This window comes from Sparus aurata, chromosome 8, assembly GCF_900880675.1.
Source record: "Sparus aurata chromosome 8, fSpaAur1.1, whole genome shotgun sequence".
In the NCBI taxonomy this organism is placed as follows: Eukaryota; Metazoa; Chordata; class Actinopteri; order Spariformes; family Sparidae; genus Sparus; species Sparus aurata.
In genome coordinates, this window is record NC_044194.1 from 5,328,185 (window position 1) to 5,349,164 (window position 20,980).

The 20,980-nt window shown below is 45.8% G+C and overlaps 1 protein-coding gene across 1 annotated transcript in view; it reads left to right on the plus strand.

Moving 5' to 3' along the window:
• The window catches only part of abtb2b (ankyrin repeat and BTB (POZ) domain containing 2b), a 48,526-nt gene that overhangs the window by 25,781 nt on the left and 1,765 nt on the right, over positions 1 to 20,980 (plus strand). The window contains exons 2-15 of the mRNA XM_030425351.1: positions 4,918 to 5,067; positions 8,628 to 8,838; positions 15,424 to 15,576; positions 16,010 to 16,175; positions 17,019 to 17,108; positions 17,226 to 17,327; positions 17,543 to 17,639; positions 18,500 to 18,635; positions 19,088 to 19,365; positions 19,458 to 19,636; positions 19,741 to 19,846; positions 20,320 to 20,422; positions 20,528 to 20,615; positions 20,703 to 20,771. Of these exons, the coding sequence (XP_030281211.1) occupies positions 4,918 to 5,067; positions 8,628 to 8,838; positions 15,424 to 15,576; positions 16,010 to 16,175; positions 17,019 to 17,108; positions 17,226 to 17,327; positions 17,543 to 17,639; positions 18,500 to 18,635; positions 19,088 to 19,365; positions 19,458 to 19,636; positions 19,741 to 19,846; positions 20,320 to 20,422; positions 20,528 to 20,615; positions 20,703 to 20,771 (1,928 nt within the window). The remainder of the gene's footprint in view (positions 1 to 4,917; positions 5,068 to 8,627; positions 8,839 to 15,423; positions 15,577 to 16,009; positions 16,176 to 17,018; positions 17,109 to 17,225; positions 17,328 to 17,542; positions 17,640 to 18,499; positions 18,636 to 19,087; positions 19,366 to 19,457; positions 19,637 to 19,740; positions 19,847 to 20,319; positions 20,423 to 20,527; positions 20,616 to 20,702; positions 20,772 to 20,980) is intronic.

Sequence of the window (20,980 nt, forward strand, 5' to 3'; positions counted from 1 at the left end):
GGCTGGCCGGCCGGCTGAGGAGGAGCTGTAATGGTTTTTTTTAGAGATAGTTTGGATGGGCTGGGGGGGCCTCCGCAGGCTCTGTGGTGAAAGTCTCAGCTGTGATTTGTAGCTGGGATTCCCACATGACATTCGCAGGGTCGACCTCAGAAATGGAACCGCGGAGGCCGCAAAAGAATGAATGCCTTGTGCCACTTGTCCTCCCCTGCCTCACCCTGTTCACAGTCCTCAGATATTCCTCTGTCTCCCCCCCCCTCCTCCCCTCCCCTCCCCTCAGTCTTTACTCCCATCCTTCCTCCGTGTGACTCATTCATCTTCCACCAAAGCTCTCTTCTCTCCTCAGACTTTACTCCCATCCCCTCCTCCTCTTTGTCTTATCCTCAGCCTCTCCCAGTTGCCAGAGACAAATGATGCGTGCAGTTGCTGGAGCTGCTGGTGCACGAGATATTAGTGGTGGTGGTGGTGGTGGGGACAGGCCCTGGTTGGCTTGTCGAGACCTACATCGGGCCCAAATGACGCAGGCTCGGGTTCAGCGGTGAGGCAAGCGACGGGGTGGGACTGTGGGAACTGCAGAGAGTGTGGTGGTGTGCGAAAATTTGCCACAGCTTTGAAAAAAAAATCCAGCAGAATCAATAGAAAGCGCAGTTATAGTAACATTTCCAAAGATTTCACTCCTGTTCAGGACTCGTCTATTTTTAAACGCGCTAAATATAGTGCCGAAGATTATTCTGTGAAAGCAACAACAGAATAAATCAAATCAGTGCCTGTTTTTTTTTTCTTTCTTTTTTTTCTGTGAGCTGGAAATCCACTTTCTAATGTTCTCCAAAAATAGTTCCTTATTTTAATAACAAGAAGCCGAAGAGGAGATGTCTGGTTCATTGAGCTGGTTTAATTAGTCCTCCAGGTATTATTAGGGGTTTTATTTTAAACCGTTTTAATATATTTTATGCAGATGGGAGGAGATTGAGACTCGGATAACGTCAGCGTGACGCTCTTGGTTGAATCACACTACAGGGAGTCGGGATAACTAAGCTAATTTGAACGCACCCTCTGTGGAAACTGTCTTGCGCACACACACACCTGCTGACACATTCATTTTTCTTTTCTTTTTTTTTCACGCATCCTCACCCACATTAATGAGACAGAATCTCTCAGAGAGGCTCACACACTCACACCTCAGGAGGTATGAGTCTCTCTGACAAGACGTTGGAGCGGAGCCATTTCTGAGAGAGGCATTCGCGTTTACATGTCAGACAGAAATGCCCGCTACTCTGTCACGGAGGCCGCTGTAGCAGTGATGTGCACAAGGGGGGGGCAGGGGGGGCAGTTGTTGAAAAACGCGCGCTAAAGTGCCCTCCTGAGAGCCAAAACGTGCGCTAAAGTGCCCTCCTGAGAGCCAAAACGCGTGCTAAAGTGCCCCTTCTGAGAGCCAAAAAAGCGTGCCAAAGTGTCCTCTTGGTTGGCAAAACACACTAAACTGCCCCCTTGGCTGGTTAAAACACGATAAACTGCCCTCTTGGGTGCCAAAACACGCGCTAAAGTGCCCTCTTGGGAGCCAAAACACTCGCTTAAGTGCCCTCTTGGGAGCCAAAACGCGTGCTAAAGTGCCCTTTTTTCGCCCCTGCCCTTCAAAAAGTCTGCGCACGCCACTGCGCTGTAGTTATGGTTGGCCATAAAACACGGTGGCATATACACAGCGAGGCGGTTCAGAAGGAAAGTTAAGACAATAACGTGCAAGGACAGAAACCGAGGCCCGTTTAGAACAATGGGGAACAAAGAGAAAACCATCTCACATCCCCAGATGCTTTGCTCGTGTTTATATGTCCTCAGGGTCATTTTGCCACAAAAGCAAAAACCCTCATCATCGCAATTACCAAAATACCTGAGTAAGTGAGGCATCAAAGAAAGTTCTGACGTACTTTATATGCACAGACATGAGTGTGTGTCTTGTGTGCGTGTGTGTGAGAGCGAACAGGGATGTGTTGAAGCTTGTGTACAGTTTTTCGGGTCGACTGCCGCGCGGGTTCTTTGTAGCAGCGGCGCTCTGCTAGAGGCAGCCGTTTCCATTGTGTGGGAACGGAGAGTCAGCACATATTATACAAGTCAGATGGTGCACAGAAAGTACCAGAGAGAGAGAGAGAGAGAGAGGTGCAGGGGAGGGATGGGGTTACACTTTTTAGACTAGGCTCCCTTTGGCAGCACGACTCTGTTGGAGTGAACATATCTTTAATTCTATCAATGTGTTTCCCATTTACAGAGCATTACTCCGGACTGAAGTGACTTTCTCCTCCCGTGTTTGGTTTTATTTTTAGGAAGTCAACAGATCACCGGGGCCCTGTACCTCCTGCTCCCCTCCCCTCTGTAGAGCAGCTGATGTACAGCCTGTCCGGACCGGATGATGTCTCTATCGAGCACATCTGATTTAACACCCGTCTCTTTGTTTTTCTCGTGAAATACTACGTGTGCGTTTGCGTCCACACACAGTTGACACCGTGTCGCAAATTTGATAGATTTTCCGTTGTGTGCTGTTACAAAGCAGCATGTTTGTGCAGCTATAGTGATATATAGAGGGACATAACCCCTGCAGTATAAAATGAGCAAATCCTGCTCACTGCAATAAAATACCCAGCACACATTTTGCGATAAGGTGTGTACTCGCTTTGCTTGTTTGCTAACGGTGCTGATATCACAGCTGCGGCTTATATCGGATCTAAATCTTCACATTGAATGTGAGCTGTGGGCTGTTCACATAGTAATAGAATGTTTCCCTCTGAGGCGGTGGACAAAGATCGAAAGGCAAACTTATGTGCAGTGCATTGAAAAGAAATAACACTTTTTAAAAGCTGTGGTTCAGTCCAAAACATATAAACATATACATTTAAAGGTAGTCAGAGTTCAGGTACTATACTGTGTTAGCCTGTGTGTTCATTTTTGTGAATAGATTAGTAAGAATAATAACAGGGACAGATTTTAATTATTAAAATCTAATTATATTCCCAAAAGTTTGCTGCTTCAATGCTCAGATGTCATTTTGGACGGTAAAGTTAAATGTCAAACTATAAAAAATCTTGTTTTTGATAACAACAACAGTCTGCGTACGTACTCTGTGTGTTTAAGAATATCAGTCGATATATCAATGTCACATTTTTGTCCTCAGTGACCTGATATTGGTATCGACTCTGTCCCCAAAAATCCAGTATTGGTCAGGTTTGAATGTTTACTGTAAACATGTCTCGCACAGTTAAAGTGCGGAAAGATGTTTGTCGGCAGGACTAGTAAATATTATGAAGAGGATTATTGGTTAGCCGCTAGTTTTAAAATATTTTGTACTTCCCTCGACTTTCCCTGCAAGTTCAGTCTCTTCTTGTGTCACACAGTGCTGACAAGATGAAACTTCAGACTTTTTTTTAAACTTGTGTGTTTCTTTCTTTTCAACATCCCTCTCAGACTCCAGTGAGAGGACAGCGCTAGCCGGAAGCACATGGGAATGTCATTTTAGGGATGGTAGCCCATCGTTTCCCTTTTGGGAGAGTTTTGAGATGAGGAGGCTTTTTATCCTCAGGCTTTGTAAATAAATCACAAACCAGCACCGATCATCTTTCCTCCCTCCATTTCTCTTTTCTGTCCCCAGCCATCCCCCACTCATTTCCTCTGGCCTGGCACAGAGCACACCTCTGCCTCTGGAGCCAAAGTAAAGGTTAACCTTTGGGCAGCGAACCGGGTTCAGCCAAATGTACTAGCCGCACGGCAGCTAACAGCGCAGTTTGGTTCTCATACGACCGCAGATTGCTTCAGATAAAGCTCGAGGAACAGCCGACAGAGATGCGGAGAGGCAGAGAACAGAAGTCACTTGTTCCGACTTCTCCCCATTTTGGCTGGAAAACAACAATCACAAGCAGCTCGCAGCGGTTAAAGAACAAGATGCTACTTTGAGTTATGCAAGAACGATGTTATCTGCTCGCCGGCAATTAGTCTGACAGCCGGCTGTCGTCAGCTATAAAAGATTAAACCGGGTGATACATATCATAATTTATCTGTTATCTGATTCTACGAAGGGAGATAAATGAGACTTCTGTGGAAGATTGCATATTTTTTTATTACACTGTATTAAAAAATACATATTTTTCCTTAACGTTACACATCCAGTTTGTCGGGGATGGCTGGGCTGGGCTGACCGGGTCTCCAGAGGGTCCATTTAAAGAGGAAATACCACACGTGTCTGAGATGAACACAAGCCGTGATAGTAGATGGAGTAGATGGAGTCCCCTGCAGGAAAATTCAGTTTGTGGTTTCATCCCAGTGAAATTTTACCGTAGCGTCTTTACATCCAGTTACCCAAAGTTTAAAACTCATTCTTACAACCTTTGACTGTTTGTGCAGGTTTTACAGATCCGCCTTGATTCTTCATTGTCTGACTGAGTTAAATACGTCAGAGCAGAGGTTGTTCGAGTCCTGTCATCCTGGTGGTCTTTGACCCCTTCAGCACTCAGTTGATTGATGACATCCTAAACATCCACCCCCCTGCCACTCAGTAGGCATATGTATTGTGTAATGTCTGTGATTTAAAGAGGGGTGAAATGGCTGCAGAAACACTGAAATCGTAACTTGATCTTTCTCTCTCTTGGTGTTACGGTTTGGCCTCAGCCGCCGTCTGATGCTGGGTGCCCGTGTTTGTCTGCATCAGCCCGACGTCGCCGTGCGCTCTGTTTGTTTTCCTGACTGCGCTGAGAGCACGGCTCACGTTTCCCTCGTGTGTTTGTTTGCCCTCAGCGGTGTCGGTTACACGTTGCCGCCATTATAAACACTGTAAATACCAAGCAGCAGTTGTTGTGGGACTTCTGCAGAAGCACCGTGGAGAAAAGTTATTATGGTCCCATGAATCTGTTATTCTAATCGGAAAAAATTCTCTCTCCGTAGGTGTTTTGTCTCTTCCGGCCCATTTCAGCCCGTACACAGAGAACCAGCAGACGTCTGTGGACAGCAGGGAGGATGCCTATGCCCAGCTGGAGCTGAGGACGCTGGAACAGTCGCTGCTGGCTACCTGTGTGGGCAGCATCTCCGAACTCAGTGAGTAGTCCAGATTATTGTGCGCGTTGTCCTGGATCTTCTTCATAATGAGCAGATTTACATGTTTAAAATCAGTTAACAAGCGAAGCCACACATAAAAAATTCTTGTTATTACAGACGAGCAAGCATTCCCTGAAATTATAAACTAATCATCATATTTGAATGTTTTAAATACTTGAACTTGTTCTGAACACTTTCTAAAACACACCCTGTTATTCCCTCATTGTTCCGCGGCTCTGAAAACATTTCTCCTGTCAGCGGGGGGAGAAGGGGGGGGGCTGTTATTTCAGATAGCAAAGTGCCAAACAGCGATAACGCAATTAGATTTTTATTTTAAATCACTTTCTGCCTCATGACGAGTCCCATCTTGTGCCTCGTTATGCAAGTCATCTAATGAGAACCCCGTCTAAAAATAAGCAGTGGAATAGATTATCTGCACATGGGGCTCCTGAGAGCAAAGTGATAATGCCGCGGATTGTGTATCGTCTGGCTCTGGACTGTTTTGCTGTCTGGAGTCTTTTATTTCTTGGTGAAGTGAATCAACTCGGGGAAACTTTATTCCGTTTGCTGTGCAGATGCACGGATGCAGCCTGGGAAGCTGAACTCCCCTGGATAACGACAAAGTTACCAAGAAAGTCGGATGTTTCTGTGAGAGCATGGGTCGGAAATTTGGGCCTTAGATGTTCAGTGTCTTTGTCGGGGTATTTCACAGAAGCATTCATCACATCCAAAGCTTCAGTCCTGCCTTTATAGAAGGATGTAGTCAGGAGAAGTGTCAGAAAGTGACGACCTCCCTGTGACTTTTATTCTTTCCGAACCATCCGAGTTTGAGTGGTCTGACGGTTTTCTTGAAAAGCTGCCAGTTCTAGATGTCCATGTTTCACACACACACACACACACACACTGTACTCTACTGTACATGTGGTTTGTTTAAACTGGAGGCTGTGACGGAGCTGACAGATGATGGAGAGCTGAAATCAGGTCGTTAAAAAGTGAGAAAAACACAGGAGTAGATGGGGGAGCAGAGGGATGGAGGCAAGGGATTAAGTTTAAGGATGGAGTTCATATCGTAAGAGGGGTTGAGATGTGTTGACGGCGGTGGTGGGGGGTGGAGGTAATGATGGAAAGGTGGAGAATTGAAGGGTGAGCTTGTCAGGAGGAGGAGGAGGAGGGACGGAGCTTAGTGTCGGTGAGAGCAGGGGATACGTTTCCTCCTGCAAGTGAGCTAACACTCTGCCATTTGTTCCACCAGCACAAGGCCACGTTCATACGCCGCCACCGCCGTTAGTGGGGCATTAAGAAAGTGTACACACACTCTCTCCAACACAGACACACTCTTTCTCCCGCTCGCTCGCTCGCTCGTTCGCTCACTGGTCTCTTTGTGCCACATCTCTCTGGTGGAGCTGAGCCGGGCTGTTCTGGGCAGGGCTGGCATCCCTCAGACTCATTTACCAGCACCGACAAACACACACACACACACTCACACCGATACGCATACACACAACAACAACACGGAGGGGCTTGGCACTCTGATCTGAACCCAAGAGACCACGCAGACACAGGAGCATCTGTACTCAGCTGCCCGGTCCTGCTGGATCTCTGGACTGGACTTGGCCAGACACGCGAACACACAGCATACATAAACATGATGGATCATGGATGGCAGCGTACGGGACGTTTCAGCTAAATATCCAAAATTGCTGGAAAATGTAGCGTGAGCAGCAGTCTCCAGCTCTGAGAGTCGTCTTCAGACACGTTGTGAATGTTGCGCTTTCAGCTCCGCGGCGGTCCTCGGCAGCCATGGGAAACTATTCGTTTGTGACCGTCCGAGTTAACGAAGGGGGAATATTAAGGATCAGGATCAGACTAACCCCAAATAAAATGAGCTTTTTTCGCTAAAGCCTGTAAAGCCAATTAACAATCTGAGGTCAAACAGAGTCCGGCAAAAAAAACCTGTTTGTATTGAACTGGCTGACAGAACAGTCAACATCATCCACTTTTCTTATCCTCGCAAATATTTAATTATCTTACAACTTTGACCCGAGGGCCACATTCTGTCAGCAAAAAAAAGCATTAATGTCACAGTTTATTACCATCCAGGCTTTTTCACAAGGACTCCAATATAAGACGTAATCTAAAACTGGAGCGTTTCATATCCCTCTGACCCTTGGAACTTTGCCTCGGGGCACAATATGGGCTGGAAAAGCCGGGGAGAGGCTCTCCATCTTGGGCAGGAATTCCTGTGAGACCTCCTGGAGGGGATTGCTGGTGGTGGTTAACACAAAGGAGGCCCTTCAGCTTGAAGTGGGGTCTGTTTTGGGAGGGCCACTTCACAATCCCACCCCCCTCGAAGTTCCCCCGAACCTCCTTAATATAGACGCACACACACACACACTCAGTCTGCTCCACTGCCCCCCCTCGCAGCCTAATCTGGTTAGAAATTAACCCAGGAGTAATTATGGTAAATGAGCCAAGTTCAACCTGGATTCCCTCTCCGCCCCTCCTCCACATCCTCTCCCTGTGACAACTGATATTTTGTCTTCCCACTTCACTCCGGCTGTGAAACCCATGGTCATCTACAAGCCGGAGTCCTTGCAGAGCTACGCCCTCTATCTCACGTACCGTTCTATCAATCCATGTCTGTTTACATTAATAATAAAGTTTCAGATTATACTGTGTGTACAGTAATCTAAATCGGCCTCTTATCCAGCCGTGCATAGCTCTCCACTTAGCTCACAGTGTGGGTGAATGAATGAATGAATCGTCCGATAAGCTGCTTAGTTTTTTGTTTTTTTTTTGTTTTTTTTTTTATTTAAATTTTTACAACATTTAACAACAAAATAAGACACATACATTGGGAAAGAGGAAAAGAATTTAAAAAAAATAATAATAAAATAAAAAAATAATAAAAAAAAAATAGAAAACAAATAAGATAATAATAAAAAAATATATAGTAATTAAGGAAAAAAAAAAAAAAAAAAAAAAAAAAAAGCTGCATAGTTGTTGTGTCTTTATCTCCTCACAGCAGCAACACGCTCAGACATTTCTTTGCTTTCACGTAAAGATCCTCAACCTCGCTTTTATCATGTGACTGACTGACACCTTTCGCCCTCAGATGAGTGCTGCGATTGAAACACGGCGATACTGAAAACAGCTGAACGGTTCATTAGAGGCTGTGATCAGCTGTCTGTTAGCCCGTTAACTGCTGTGGCGATTAAAGATGGATGGCTATTTAGACTAGCCGTCTGGCTTTGCTCACTGATAATGACGCTGCTAATGGCGAGCACCACTTCAGACGCGGGGGAGGCGGGGAGTAATGAGTAAAGGAAGGTACAGTTTGAGTGGTTTAGAAAAAAGGGGAAATCCAGTTGGATTAGGAGCCCAAAGGGTTTAAACGGAGCACTGAGATCTATTGTTGTAGCTTTAGTTTTCATTTCCTCAACACCCACATAACTCTGCCAGTAATCTCTGACACATGAAATGAACAAGCTTCACACTTTTACCAGAACATTTATCTACTATATCATCTAAATCTGTTCTCTCGTTTCCTTTCCTTCCAGGTGACTTGGTGTCCCGTGCAATGCACCACATGCAGCGCCTGAGCTCAGTGCGCCCGGGACTGAGCCCGGCCCGCCACGCCCGTCCCCAGCAGCCCGTGTCCTGGTCGCCGGACGCCCTCCACACCCTTTACTACTTCCTGCGCTGCCCACAAATGGAGTCCATGGAGAATCCCAACTTAGATCCCCCGCGCATGGCACTTAGCAAAGAGAGGTGGGAGTCAAGCATGACCGGACGAGAGCGTTTTTTCGATGCTCGTCCAAAAGCGAAACAACAGATCTAATCTTGGGTTTTCATTTAAGTTTTCGGTTCCACCCCGAGTAGATTTAGTTTCGTACTATTCTCGCTTCTCCTTTCACACGTCAAATGCTTTGTTTTGCTTGGTGATTACATCTATAATTAGAGGGGATTTGATTTGGTTAATGAGGTTGACAGAAATGGGATTAATGCCAGCAGCTTTACACACACACACACACACACGTACTCAAATACGCAAACAGAGACAAATTAACAAATAGCTTCTAATCGAGAGAGCAGCTTTTTTCACAGAGCACAGCCGTCACTAATCCTACTCGCCCCGTGGTCATTGAAGTGTGAAGTTTCTGTCAGTGAATTACAGGTGAGCGCGAGACTCCAGGTGTGAACGTTAGTCTGATAGAAGGGTGTAGCGGCCTCTCACAGTGTAAATTAGGTAGGAGAATGGTGGTTTAAGGGGTTTGAAGAGGCGCTAATGGTCTGTAATTGTGTCAGGCTCTCCTCTGATCTTCCTTAGGTTGCCTTTGTAAAACAATTACGTGTCTTTTTTCAGTCCCAAGACAAATTGTTTAATGTATTTAACAGCACATTTAGATTTTATTATAATGCTTTGGTTTAAGCAGCGTTATAGCTGATAATTTTGAACATTTTTCTTGGCTTTAAGTAAGAATTGGGAAATTGCGGTTCCTGTTGTCGGGTTTCCAGAGAAAGCAAAGAGAAACCCTGAACTGAGTCATGACTGATTTCATCATTTCATCCAAACTGATTAAACTGTCGGTTTGCCGCTAAGAATTCTTCATATCGAGCATTTGCAAAAATGTGAGATTACGTGCCGTCAGTTCTGGTAAAAATGTTAGGGTTTTTTTTTTTCCATGTTTGCTGTGTGAGAAAGAAAAGTGCTTGCAGCCTCGTGTGTTGGCCTCAAAGAAAATACTCAGTGTGTGTGTGTGTGTGTGTGTGTGTGTGTGTGTGTTCCAGAGCAGCTATATGTTAAAGCTGTCAGTGAAAAGTGCTCTTGTGTGTGTAAAGGTTAATTACACTTTTTTAACAGACATATGGAGGCCGACCTAAAGGGAGCACCGACGCATACAAATGGGATACAGCTCTCGCCAAAGTGTGTGTGTGTGTGTGTAGGTGGGTCGAATGTTTGTGTTTTGTTTTCCTCGACGGGTATTTTAACCCTCTTAGAAACCCATGTGTTTGCGATTGTTGGGTTATGATGAGGGCGTGACGTCGGGGTGGGGGGGAGAAGATTAAAGTCAGGTGAAAGTTTTTTGTGATGAAATCAGCCACCGACCCGAACACACGTCTATCTACACAGATGCAAACGGACCCCAGATGTCTCTTACATACGCGCTTAACAACGAACAGACACAGTGTAAGTGAGCAAAGGTGGGCTCCTCATTAGCATCAAAGAGAGCAGATATACACCCGTCGTGTCCTCCAGGCCCTCAGATGTTTTTAATGCCGGGCGTATATCAGCGAGGGTTTCTCCCGTGCAGGATGAAATGATTTAGCGTCCTGTTATACTATATACTTCGAAACCATCTGTGAGGTTTCTTTTCCAGACATCTACCGGTTCGCGTACATGCCTCTCCGTGTAGCGCCTTGTAAGCGTTAGCATGCACGACAGACTCAGGTGGTGGTGGTGGAAGAGTTAGAGCCGCGCGAAAAAACCTGGTAGTGATTACACAAATGTGAGCGCCTGGTAACGATACAGACCGCTCTCCTTCGACGGGGCCTCTCAATCTCTCTGGCACACCCTCTATTGCAAGCTTTATAAAAAAATCTTTGGTGGAAACCCAAAACCACCAGATCTGTGTGGGCCACATCATCAGACATTATGGGGAGCCTGGTGAGAGCCTTACAGCAGAATCCTCCAGCCTACGAGAGACGGCGTTTTTTTCGTTATGACCCTCTAAAACCTGCTGCTCGGTCGTAGTTATTACCGATGCTCTCGTGTTGGGAGTATTAGACTGACACCACCTTACTTTTGCTGCCCCTCCCCACTCTTTTCGCTTTACTTTTCACTACTTTTATTAGTGCTGAAAGTTATTAACCAATCTATTTAATGGTGCAATCACTACCTAAACAAACACTTTTTAAACACTCTGCAAAACAGACCACCCCGAGCCCGGCTGCTTACTCTGAGCGGATGGAACGGAGCGCTAATGGATAGATGTGTTTCTGAGATAAGAAGCAGGCAGTGGGGCTCACTTCTAACCACAGATGCCTCAGATATGGTTTCATCCCCCCTCGTGGAGCCTTTATGAGAGTAATCTGACTCCAGATCAGTGGTTAACCTTGACCCGTTGCAGCACATTAAGGGGTCTCGCTTTAAGACTCCTTTACAACATGAACTCAACCACAGTGGCTTCAGGATACAGGTCATACTGGACGCACGGGCGAAGCGTAGCGTGTGTGAAGTCGCCTCCCCGGGGAGAAAAGCCTTTTTAATGTTGGACAGGTTAGAGTTCGAGCACACCTGATCATCATTTGAGCCGACTGTCTTTTTATGGCCAGCCAGGTGGTGGAGAGAGAGGCGCCATGAATCAGAGCCAACGTTTTATATGTGCATGTGTGGGAGAGTTTGCGTATGTGTGTGTGCGTGTGTGTGTGTCTACATCCCGCTGTGTAGCCTTAGCACGTCGGGTCACTAGGCTAGCCAGAAGCGCTATCTAGTTTCAGTATTAACAGGCGGTTTGGCTTTGATGTTGCAGGGACTCTTTGGCGAGGTTGGAGTTTGTGTTTCAGGCTGAGGGGGCATAACCCAGACACAGGGGTCAGATGGGAGTGAGGGAGAGAAAGAGGGGTCTGAGGGAAGGAAAAGGGCGATGAATTGTGGTTTAAGGGGCCAAAGCTGTGTGGATGATAGTATAGACATGCTGTCTGCAGTCGTGGGCCGCTGGTAAAGGTGCGTACACACATGTGGCCTCTGGTGATTTGTGTTGATGGGTATTTCTGTGCACATCCTCCACAAAGACACACACACATACCTGCTCCACATTAAAGGGATATTCTGGTGTAAGTTTAATCCATGGTCTAAATGGATCCAAATATAAACCGCCGCCAAAAAGCCACAAATAATGCTCAGAACAGCACCAGACTTCAGCAACAGTACAAATAGGGTCTCAGCACATAGTCCGGGGCATCTAACCTCCGCTAGCTTAGCTGGATTTCTATTGTGAAGCTAAAAACAGATTTCAACTCTCCTCCATCAGCTTCCGGGTCGGGGAAGTCCCGACGCGACGATTACCGAGTGCGGTTAGAAATGCTCAATTCCGTTCTTTTCCCTGTCCGCTCTCGATAATAACTGTTATAAACTGGCAGGTAAGACACATATGAACTTTGATTGCTTTTCCATGGAGTCATAATCATACATTTTCATCCATGAGCCGCGGAACTCTACTGCACTCGGTAATCGACTCGTCGGGACTTCCCGTCAACAGGAAGCTGCTGCAGAAGAGTGGTAAATTTAGTCAGCTTTTCAGTAGAAATCGAGCTAAGCTAGCAGAGGTTAGATGCCCCGGACTATGTGCTGAGACCCTATTTGTACTGTTGCTGAAGTTTGGTGCTGTTCTGAGCATTATTTGTGGCTTTTTGGTGGCGGTTTATATTTGGATCCATTACTGCAGTGTGTTGTTGTCGTGCGGTCGTTTCTGAGGTTGATAAAACTCCGTAAATTAGCGGTCTGCTAACTTGATCTCTCGAGAGGGAGTCTAACACAGTTTCACGGTGATTTAGACCATGGATTAAATTTACACCGGAATATCCCTTTAAAGAAGAATTTCTTCCACCTTTACTATTTTTATGATTCTCTTCATTTTACTCACTAAATCACAGGCTGTGAAAATGCTTATAGATGAAGTAAAAGAGAGGAAAAACAAATCTCTCTGATGGATCAATAAGCGTTCGGTCTTAAAAAAAAGCTCGATACGGCTGTTTTGGATCCGCTTCAGTTCTGGATTAGTGCCGGTGTCGTGAGCACGCCTGCAGGCAAAGCGTGCAGGAAAGTAGCAGGGTGGAGGCCTCGTGGGGATTCGGGGGAGACAGACGCAGACACATGCTTGAATGCACACATGAGCAAACACTCCCACGCAGCCCAAATTGTGTTAAGTGAAGCCCATTAAATGTAAAAAAAACATTTACCTCCACTGGCCCTCCTCGCCTCAGAGACACAACTTTCCTGTCACTCTGCGCCTAGCATCTCCACCCAACCCCCCCCCACTCTGCAGCACGACATACCCCACCTGCCTCCCAGCTGTTACCCAAACACTCACACCCTCCTTATATGCCGCAGATCAGACCCATTTAACATTCCCCTCCTACTCCTCCAACATCCCGTGGGCCTCTTGTCTGCTTGTTAACTGTCACGCCTGGGTGACAGCAGCGTCCCTCCTCCTGACTGATCACGGACTGATAATGCACCCAAGCAACATCTGACAGAATAGCTGGAGGATAAGAAAGGACTTCAGGGTGTCTGCAGGGTATATTAAGTCTGAAGCAGTCAGAGATTTACATAATCGTTTTTTTTTTTTATGCAAGCCTTGAAGGGACACATAACCTCAAAATCAAAAATGCATATTTTTCGTGATATCTGCCACGGAGTTGTCTGCCTTCTCTCCGAGATAATGGGACTAAATGGCTCTCTGTTTAATGTTTAATGCGCCAAAAAAAACAATACATTTGGAAAAACTCAGCGCTCATATCTCTTTAGTGGTTTCACAAGATAATCAACAGTTTGGCTTGTTGTGAGAAGCTTCACGTAGGAACTATTTTCTCTCTACCAAACTTCAGACTCAGTGTTGCGGCTCAGCCTCGGAGGACACCATTAACATTTATAATGTTTACATCCCGCGCTGTCAAGGGCGCAATTTTCTCGTCCTCGAGTAATTACAAAAACAATGTCTGCCGCACAGCTCAACTAGGAATAAAGTATGAGAAAGTGGGTTTTATTGCTCAACTGTTCGACTTTTACTAACCACAGTTGGATTCAACAACCGTTTCCCTTGGATTTTTGTTTTTATACCGTGCGGCTGCTTTCATTAGCCACGTGCAACACATGCCCTCTCTGAAAGCTTCAGATAAAATGGAGATTCTCCACTTTACAATATGCATTATTAACAAACCCTGATGAATGAGAGAGAGAGAGAGAGTGCTGCTGTACAGAAGCCGTCCTATAGGAAACCACAGGTACCTGCGTAAACACACTGAGCAGAACAAATGGCACTGCTGGAGTCCCGGTGCTCATTAACAGTAACTACAATCCTCCATAGCATGCACACACTGCACAGCTATATGCCTGTATAATGTTCGTGCATCTGGCCTCCATCTGTATTCATGAAATGCGATGGAGTGTGTTGCATCTCCTCAAAACAAAGGTGAAGCCACCGCTAAGAATAACATCACAGCAGGAGGAAGGCAGCTCCGGATAACACGGCGGCGGCGTTCAAACAATCATTAACGCACAATGGCTGAAGGCTCCATAGGATCAAAAGCAAACAGCAGTCACACTCACGACAATGTGTCATTGTTCTCAGGCACATATGGCGAGAGAAAGACACGAGATTAGGAAAAAGGATTAATGCCAGATAACCAGCCAGGCGTGGCGTTGCGAGATAGCCGCGTCACCGGAGCTTTTTCTGAAAGAGTCTGCGAGGGATAGAAAGAGAGCAATCAACTAATCCAGATGACTTTCAGAACGCCACGCTCGGAAAAAATCTCTGCAGACGTAAAGTTCTGCTCTCTTTAATTCCTCTACTGATGTTTACTCCACTGCTTCCGTCATTATCTCCCGTTCCATCAGGGTCAGTCTCGTCTACCGTTTCTATTTTAAACCTGTTTCTCGCCTTTTTAAGCTTCACTCATTTCTCTTTTCATCATGTTGTTTTTTTTTGGGGGGCAAGATCACAGAAACCTTCCATAACAATGCCACGGTGCTGCACCTTTATTCAGCCCTCCTTCAAGGTAGTTTATTCGGCTCCAGCTGGTTTAAAAATAGGGCTGATTATTCAGAAGCCACTGCGGTTTTTTGTTTATCAAACCACAGCAGGGGGATGAAGTCACCACTGCTCTCATCTCTCATCACATCCTACAGACAAGGACAGATGAGGTTTAACTGTACAACCGACGTATGAAAACCGATTAGTCACGTATGTATACATCTGCTATTTGAGCGCGTGAGCTTTGCATGTATGACTGAAGCAGAAACACAGCTGTATACGGTGTGTGAAGGGCTGGCAGATATGTGTGATCAGTCGAGGTGAGCTGCTGTGTGTGTGTGTGTGTGTTTAAAATGTGACTCACGGTGGTCAGGGTGAGGGGAAGCACAGCCAGACACGCATAAGTCATCCGGCTGACGACAGTTTACGAGTTCCTCCTCAACATGACTGAATCATGAGTGAGGAAACTTCCCACTCAGCTGATCGGTGGTTTACCAGAGAAGCAGCTGTGTGCTACACCAAGAGTTACAGTAAAATAAAAACACAAACCTCCACATATAGATGGACAGAAGTGTAATTAATCATCTTTTCCTTTTTACAGGCCATTCCTGTTGCTGCCACCTCTGATGGAGTGGATGCGAGTGGCCATAGTTCACGCCGAGCATCGCAAGAGTCTACTGGTGGACAGCGATGATGTCAGACAGACCGCCAGGCTCCTCCTCCCGGGACTGGACTGTGAACCGAGACAGCTGAAGTAAATGAGAGCGCACAGACACAAAAGAGCAGCGGCACCGTTTCTAAACATCTGTAATAAGAGCAAACAGACGACGCCTTCAGGGCAGCATCTGATTGCGGTTTCATGATTCCAGTGTCATGTCAGCTATATGTGTTTATGAGGTCATTCTGATTAGAATGAAAGAAAGAAAACGTTGTTGTGCTTCCAGATGTTTCTCCGTTCCCCCGTGCACTATAGGCCCGCAATTTAATCTGTTCTCGCTAACAAATAATTACACACTGTATACGGCAGATTAATGACCGTGCTTTGACTGTAATGTGGCTCATTAACCTCATCATGAGGTGTACAATTAAAGAATGCAAATGTACACTGTGCACGAGCCACATGGTGTTTGAAACAAACCCGTTGTTGCTCTCAGAGTCTAAAGTGTTTTTCTTTACGTCTCCATCAGGCCTGAGTGTTGCTTCAGCTCCTTCAAGCGTCTCGACTCCAGAGCCGCCACGGACAAGTTCCAGCTAGATTTGGGTTTCCGGATGCTCAACTGTGGACGCACGGATCTCATTGGCCAGGCCATCGACCTGCTGGGGCCCGATGGGGTCAACAGCATGGACGACCAGGTACTGAACACCTGTTTCTGTATGCATGACGTGTGTTGAGAGGAATACTGGGTAACACTTTCTATGAAGCCCACTCTTATAACGCATTATGATGTGATCATAAAACGGTTATAATGAGGTTATAATGATTTATAATTGGTGTTATAATTACTTATACATGTTCATGATGTGTTGTAATAACAATTATAAACAGATTATAATGTTTTTTTTATAATGTTTTATAAGGGTTCGACCATCATAATGTATCATAAAGTAATATAACTAATCTCTCGTGAACGCATTATATCACTATTATTATACTTTATAACGTGATTATAATTTATTATAAGTGTTATGTCAAATAATAGCCGTATGAGAGTGTATAATGCTTAAACAGTGGTTATAAACCATTATAAGCGGTCATTGGATGCCACCAGAATGTCCTCACTTTACTTAAATCATCCAATGACCTCTTATAATGGTTTATAACCACTGTTTAAGCATTATACACTCTCATACGGTTATTATTTGATATAACGCTGATTATAATCACGTTATAAAGTATAATAACAGTGAATACTTTATGACACATTACGATGGTCGAACCCTTATAAAACATTATAGAAAAAACATTATAATCTGTTTATAATTGTTATTACAACACATCATGAACATGTATAAGTAATTATAACACCAATTATGAATAATTATAACCTCATTATAATCATATTATGATCGCATCATAATGCGCTATAAGAGTGGGCTTCACTGAAAGTGTTACCGAATAGTGCACTTTTGCTAGAGTCACTTCATGTAGTTGTTTCTCCTCTTTCATGCGCCGATATAACTCTGTTTGTCACGCAGGGGATGACGCCTCTGATGTACGCCTGCGCGGCTGGAGACGAGGCCTTGGTCCAGATGTTGATCGATGCCGGGGCCAACCTGGACGTGGCGGTAAATATACTTAAACACTGGACACAGAGGCTGGAGTGAACCTCTTATTGTTGTGTTTTCAGGAGGGTATGGCCTTGATATCTGTGTGTAACGCTGTGCTTTGTCCTGTGCTGCCAGGTGCCACCATGCTCCCCAAAACACCCCTCTGTGCATCCTGATAGTCGCCATTGGGCAGCCCTCACCTTCGCTGTCCTGCACGGACACATCTCCGTAGTGCAGGTAGGAAAGAACTGCTCCTTTTATTAGGTTTACTTGAGGATAAATGTCCCGCTGCATAGGCACAATGGTTTGAGGCTGTCCCGAGCTAACTGTAGATGTGATGGCATACTTTAAAACATTTGAGTGACAAATGTGAGGTCAGAGGTCGGTCCATAAATAGGTTACAGCATGTCAGACATTGCCGAATATAACAGATGTGGTGTGTCTCTCTCCAGCTCCTGTTGGACGCAGGGGCCAACGTGGAGGGGGCCGCGGTCCGCAACGGACAGGAGAGCACGGCGGACACTCCGCTGCAGCTGGCCTCAGCAGCAGGTGGGCAAACACACGTGCACACACACAGAGTACAACATAAAGCACAGCTGATGCTCCGAGTGCTGTCCGACTTACAGTAGGTCTGTGTTTGGATCTGATTCATGGAAGCTAAATTACTACTCGCTACTAAATTATACAGGCGGAAAGTCTGTCGGAAGGGTCAAGCGGAGGAAGAGATGAATGAATTAAAGCCGCTGTAACGAATCATCTCATAACAGCTCTCGGAATTCAGTCAGTCAACAACAAGAACAAGCAGTGCACAGGTTTTTTTTTACAAAAGAACAGGATTGTGTTATGAATGACACACCGGCCGGAGGAATGAGGAAATGAGAGGGTAAAAAGGGAAGGCGCAGTGAAAGCAGCGCAGCTCCGCCTGTGGTTGTTTAGAAGCCTCTGGGCAGCATTCCTCTGTGGGATCATCTCAAAGCCACACATAGCTGTAGTAAAAGAGACGCATGCTCTACATAGCAGCAAATGACAGTGTGTAAATACAGCCCGATATGAATGCGTGTGCTTGTTTTTGAAAAAGTGTGATAAAACTTCATTTATCCCTTTGGAGAAAGCTTAATTGCGTCATAAATAAAGTGTGTAAAAGCAGAGAAAGAAGAAGAAGGCGTTACAGTGTAAGTGCAGTAATGAATTATAAAATAAGCAATAAAAACACTACAAACAATCAAAATGAAGCCATAAAAAATGTTAACGGTTGCGGGGTGATGTGTTAACAATACACAGATACTAAGTGGACTGCACCAGTGGGGGAAAAACACAGAGATTAGATTGCTAAAGTACGGCTGAACTGGTGAAATAATAATGTTCAGTGTCTCTACCTGCGTGTAATTGACTCTTTATGTTCTTCCCAGGCAACTACGAGATGGTGAGTTTACTCCTGGCTCGAGGCGCAGACCCCTTATCGAAGACCCACGATGGAAATGCCCTGACGTCGTCCCTGTACGAAGACATGAACTGCTTCAGTCACGCCGCAGCACACGGACACAGGTATGTGTCCGTGACCTCAGAACACAGCACGTTGTCGACAGCTGCTGACAAACCGCCTCTGAACGTCAGAGAAGAAAGCATCGGAAATAACTCCATCAGCACTCGATCATACTCGACCTGCGTTTGAGGAGAGATTCGTCTCTTTTTATTATGTGCTGAAATGGAAAAACCTTGAAAGTATATTAAAAAAAAGGGAATTCAGAGTCTCCTTCTATTCGGCATCCATCTGTCTCTGCACCCCTCCACCTGTTGGCTGCGTGTATGTGCGAACACAGTGTAGACTCAACACTTCACATTCCACAGTGAGGGTGACGGATTATGTAATCAGAGAGGAGGGCGCGGGGTCACGCAAATGGATGTGCGCGGACACGTATTAATGTTGCCGTGCTTTCTTTTCTTTTCTCCCGCTTCCTCCTTCGCCCTCCCCTCCTTCCTCCCATTTATCTTGTCAGGAACGTGCTGAGAAAGCTACTGACTCAGCCCCAGCAAGTCAAAGAGGACGTCCTGTCCCTGGAGGAGATCTTGGCCGAGGGGGTGGAGGGCGAGGAGGCCGGGATCTGCCCTTTCCTCCCTCTGTCCCCCCTCCCCACCCCTTCTTCTGGCCCCGGGGCCCTGCCAGAGGGGGGCATAGCAAGACTCTGCAAGGCCAGGATGAAAGCTCTGCAGGAGGCGAGCTACTACAGCGCCGAGCACGGCTACCTGGATGTCACCATGGAGCTGCGAGCTATGGGTACCTATCAGACAGCAAGAGGAGGATTTACTCACCTTCCAAATTGAACTTACTTTGAAAACTAAACAACATTTTGCTTCTTCTAAACCTAGGCGTGCCCTGGAAGCTACACGTGTGGCTGGAATCTCTGCGTTGTGCCCAGCAGCAGTCGAGGGCCGGCGTCACCCTGTCGCTCCTCAGAGAGTTCACCACCATCAGAGAGGAGGACTACTGCGAGGAGCTGGTCACCGTCGGCCTGCCCCTGATGTTCAGCATCTTACGGACAACCAAGGTAGCATCAGACGCAAGTACTCAGCGTGTCCCGATGGTGTAATCAGGTTGAGCAGAGATGCGTGATATAACCCTCCTCCTCCCTGTTTTCTCACTTTCCTCCAGAATGATGCCATCGTACAGCAGTTGGCAGCTATTTTTAGTCACTGTTTCGGCCCAGCACCTCTTCCAGCCGTCCCCGAGATGAAGGCAACTCTTTCAGCTCAGCTGGGTGAGGAAACTGATTCTGTCGTGCACATGAACGCACACACAGTAAACCAGCGTGGAGGACAAATAGGGATGGCGTTACTGACTCATCTGAGGATTATTTTCTTAATTCATCGATTAATTTTTCGATGTGTGAAATATCAGAGGCATCACCGTCCATCACAGTATCCTAAAGCCTCAGTCGATGTTATTAAATTGCTAGATAGTGCAGCAATTCATCACAGCTGCAAACTTGAACTGGGGAATATTTGGCTTTTCGTTCTTAAGAATAGAATTAAATGATTTATCTATTACCAAATGTCTGTTTTGTGAAAGTATTTTCTAGCTCGAGACACTTTTGAGAGGCTTTCTGAAGTCAAGCTTCCTGAACATGTGATGTTATAATGGTGCACCAGGGTTCAGACTTCAGGCCTCCTTGTCTCTAAAAAGCTGTCCTGTGAATGGAAGTTGTAAACTGCTGATGTGTTTTTCCTGCAGACCCTCATTTCCTGAACAACAAGGAGATGTCAGATGTGACATTTGTGGTGGAGGGGAAACCGTTTTACGGCCACAGAGTCCTTCTGATCACAGCTTCTGACAGGTGAGCGCAGACAGGTTGACGCTGGGCAAGAAGACATTCATAACCACTTTAGAAACATCAGTCATTTTAACAACCTTTTGGCTAATTTGTTGTTGTTTTTTTTAGATTCAAGTCTCTGCTGGCCTCTCATGGACCGGACGGAAGCCCCAACAAGCAGATCGAGATCAGTGACGTCAAGTACAACATTTTCCAGGTAACAAATCGACTCTTCCCTGATTTTTTTTTTAGGTCAACTACTCTTCTGTCTTGTTCCTAAATGAGACCTTTGACCTCTCTGCAGATAATGATGTCATACCTGTACTGTGGAGGAACAGAGTCGCTGAAAACCAACGTCTCCGACCTGCTGGAGGTGAGAATCACAACAGATACCGACAAGTTGATCACAAGATTCAATTCTTGTCACTTACTACTCTCTCTTCCAGATTGTATAATATAATGTCCAGATATGTGGTTTTGTCTACACTGCAGACTTTAATGTGCCTCCATGTTTGAACAAACGAGCCTGTCAGCAACATATTCCTAACTAATAGAAGATGAGAGCCGATAACGGAAACATCC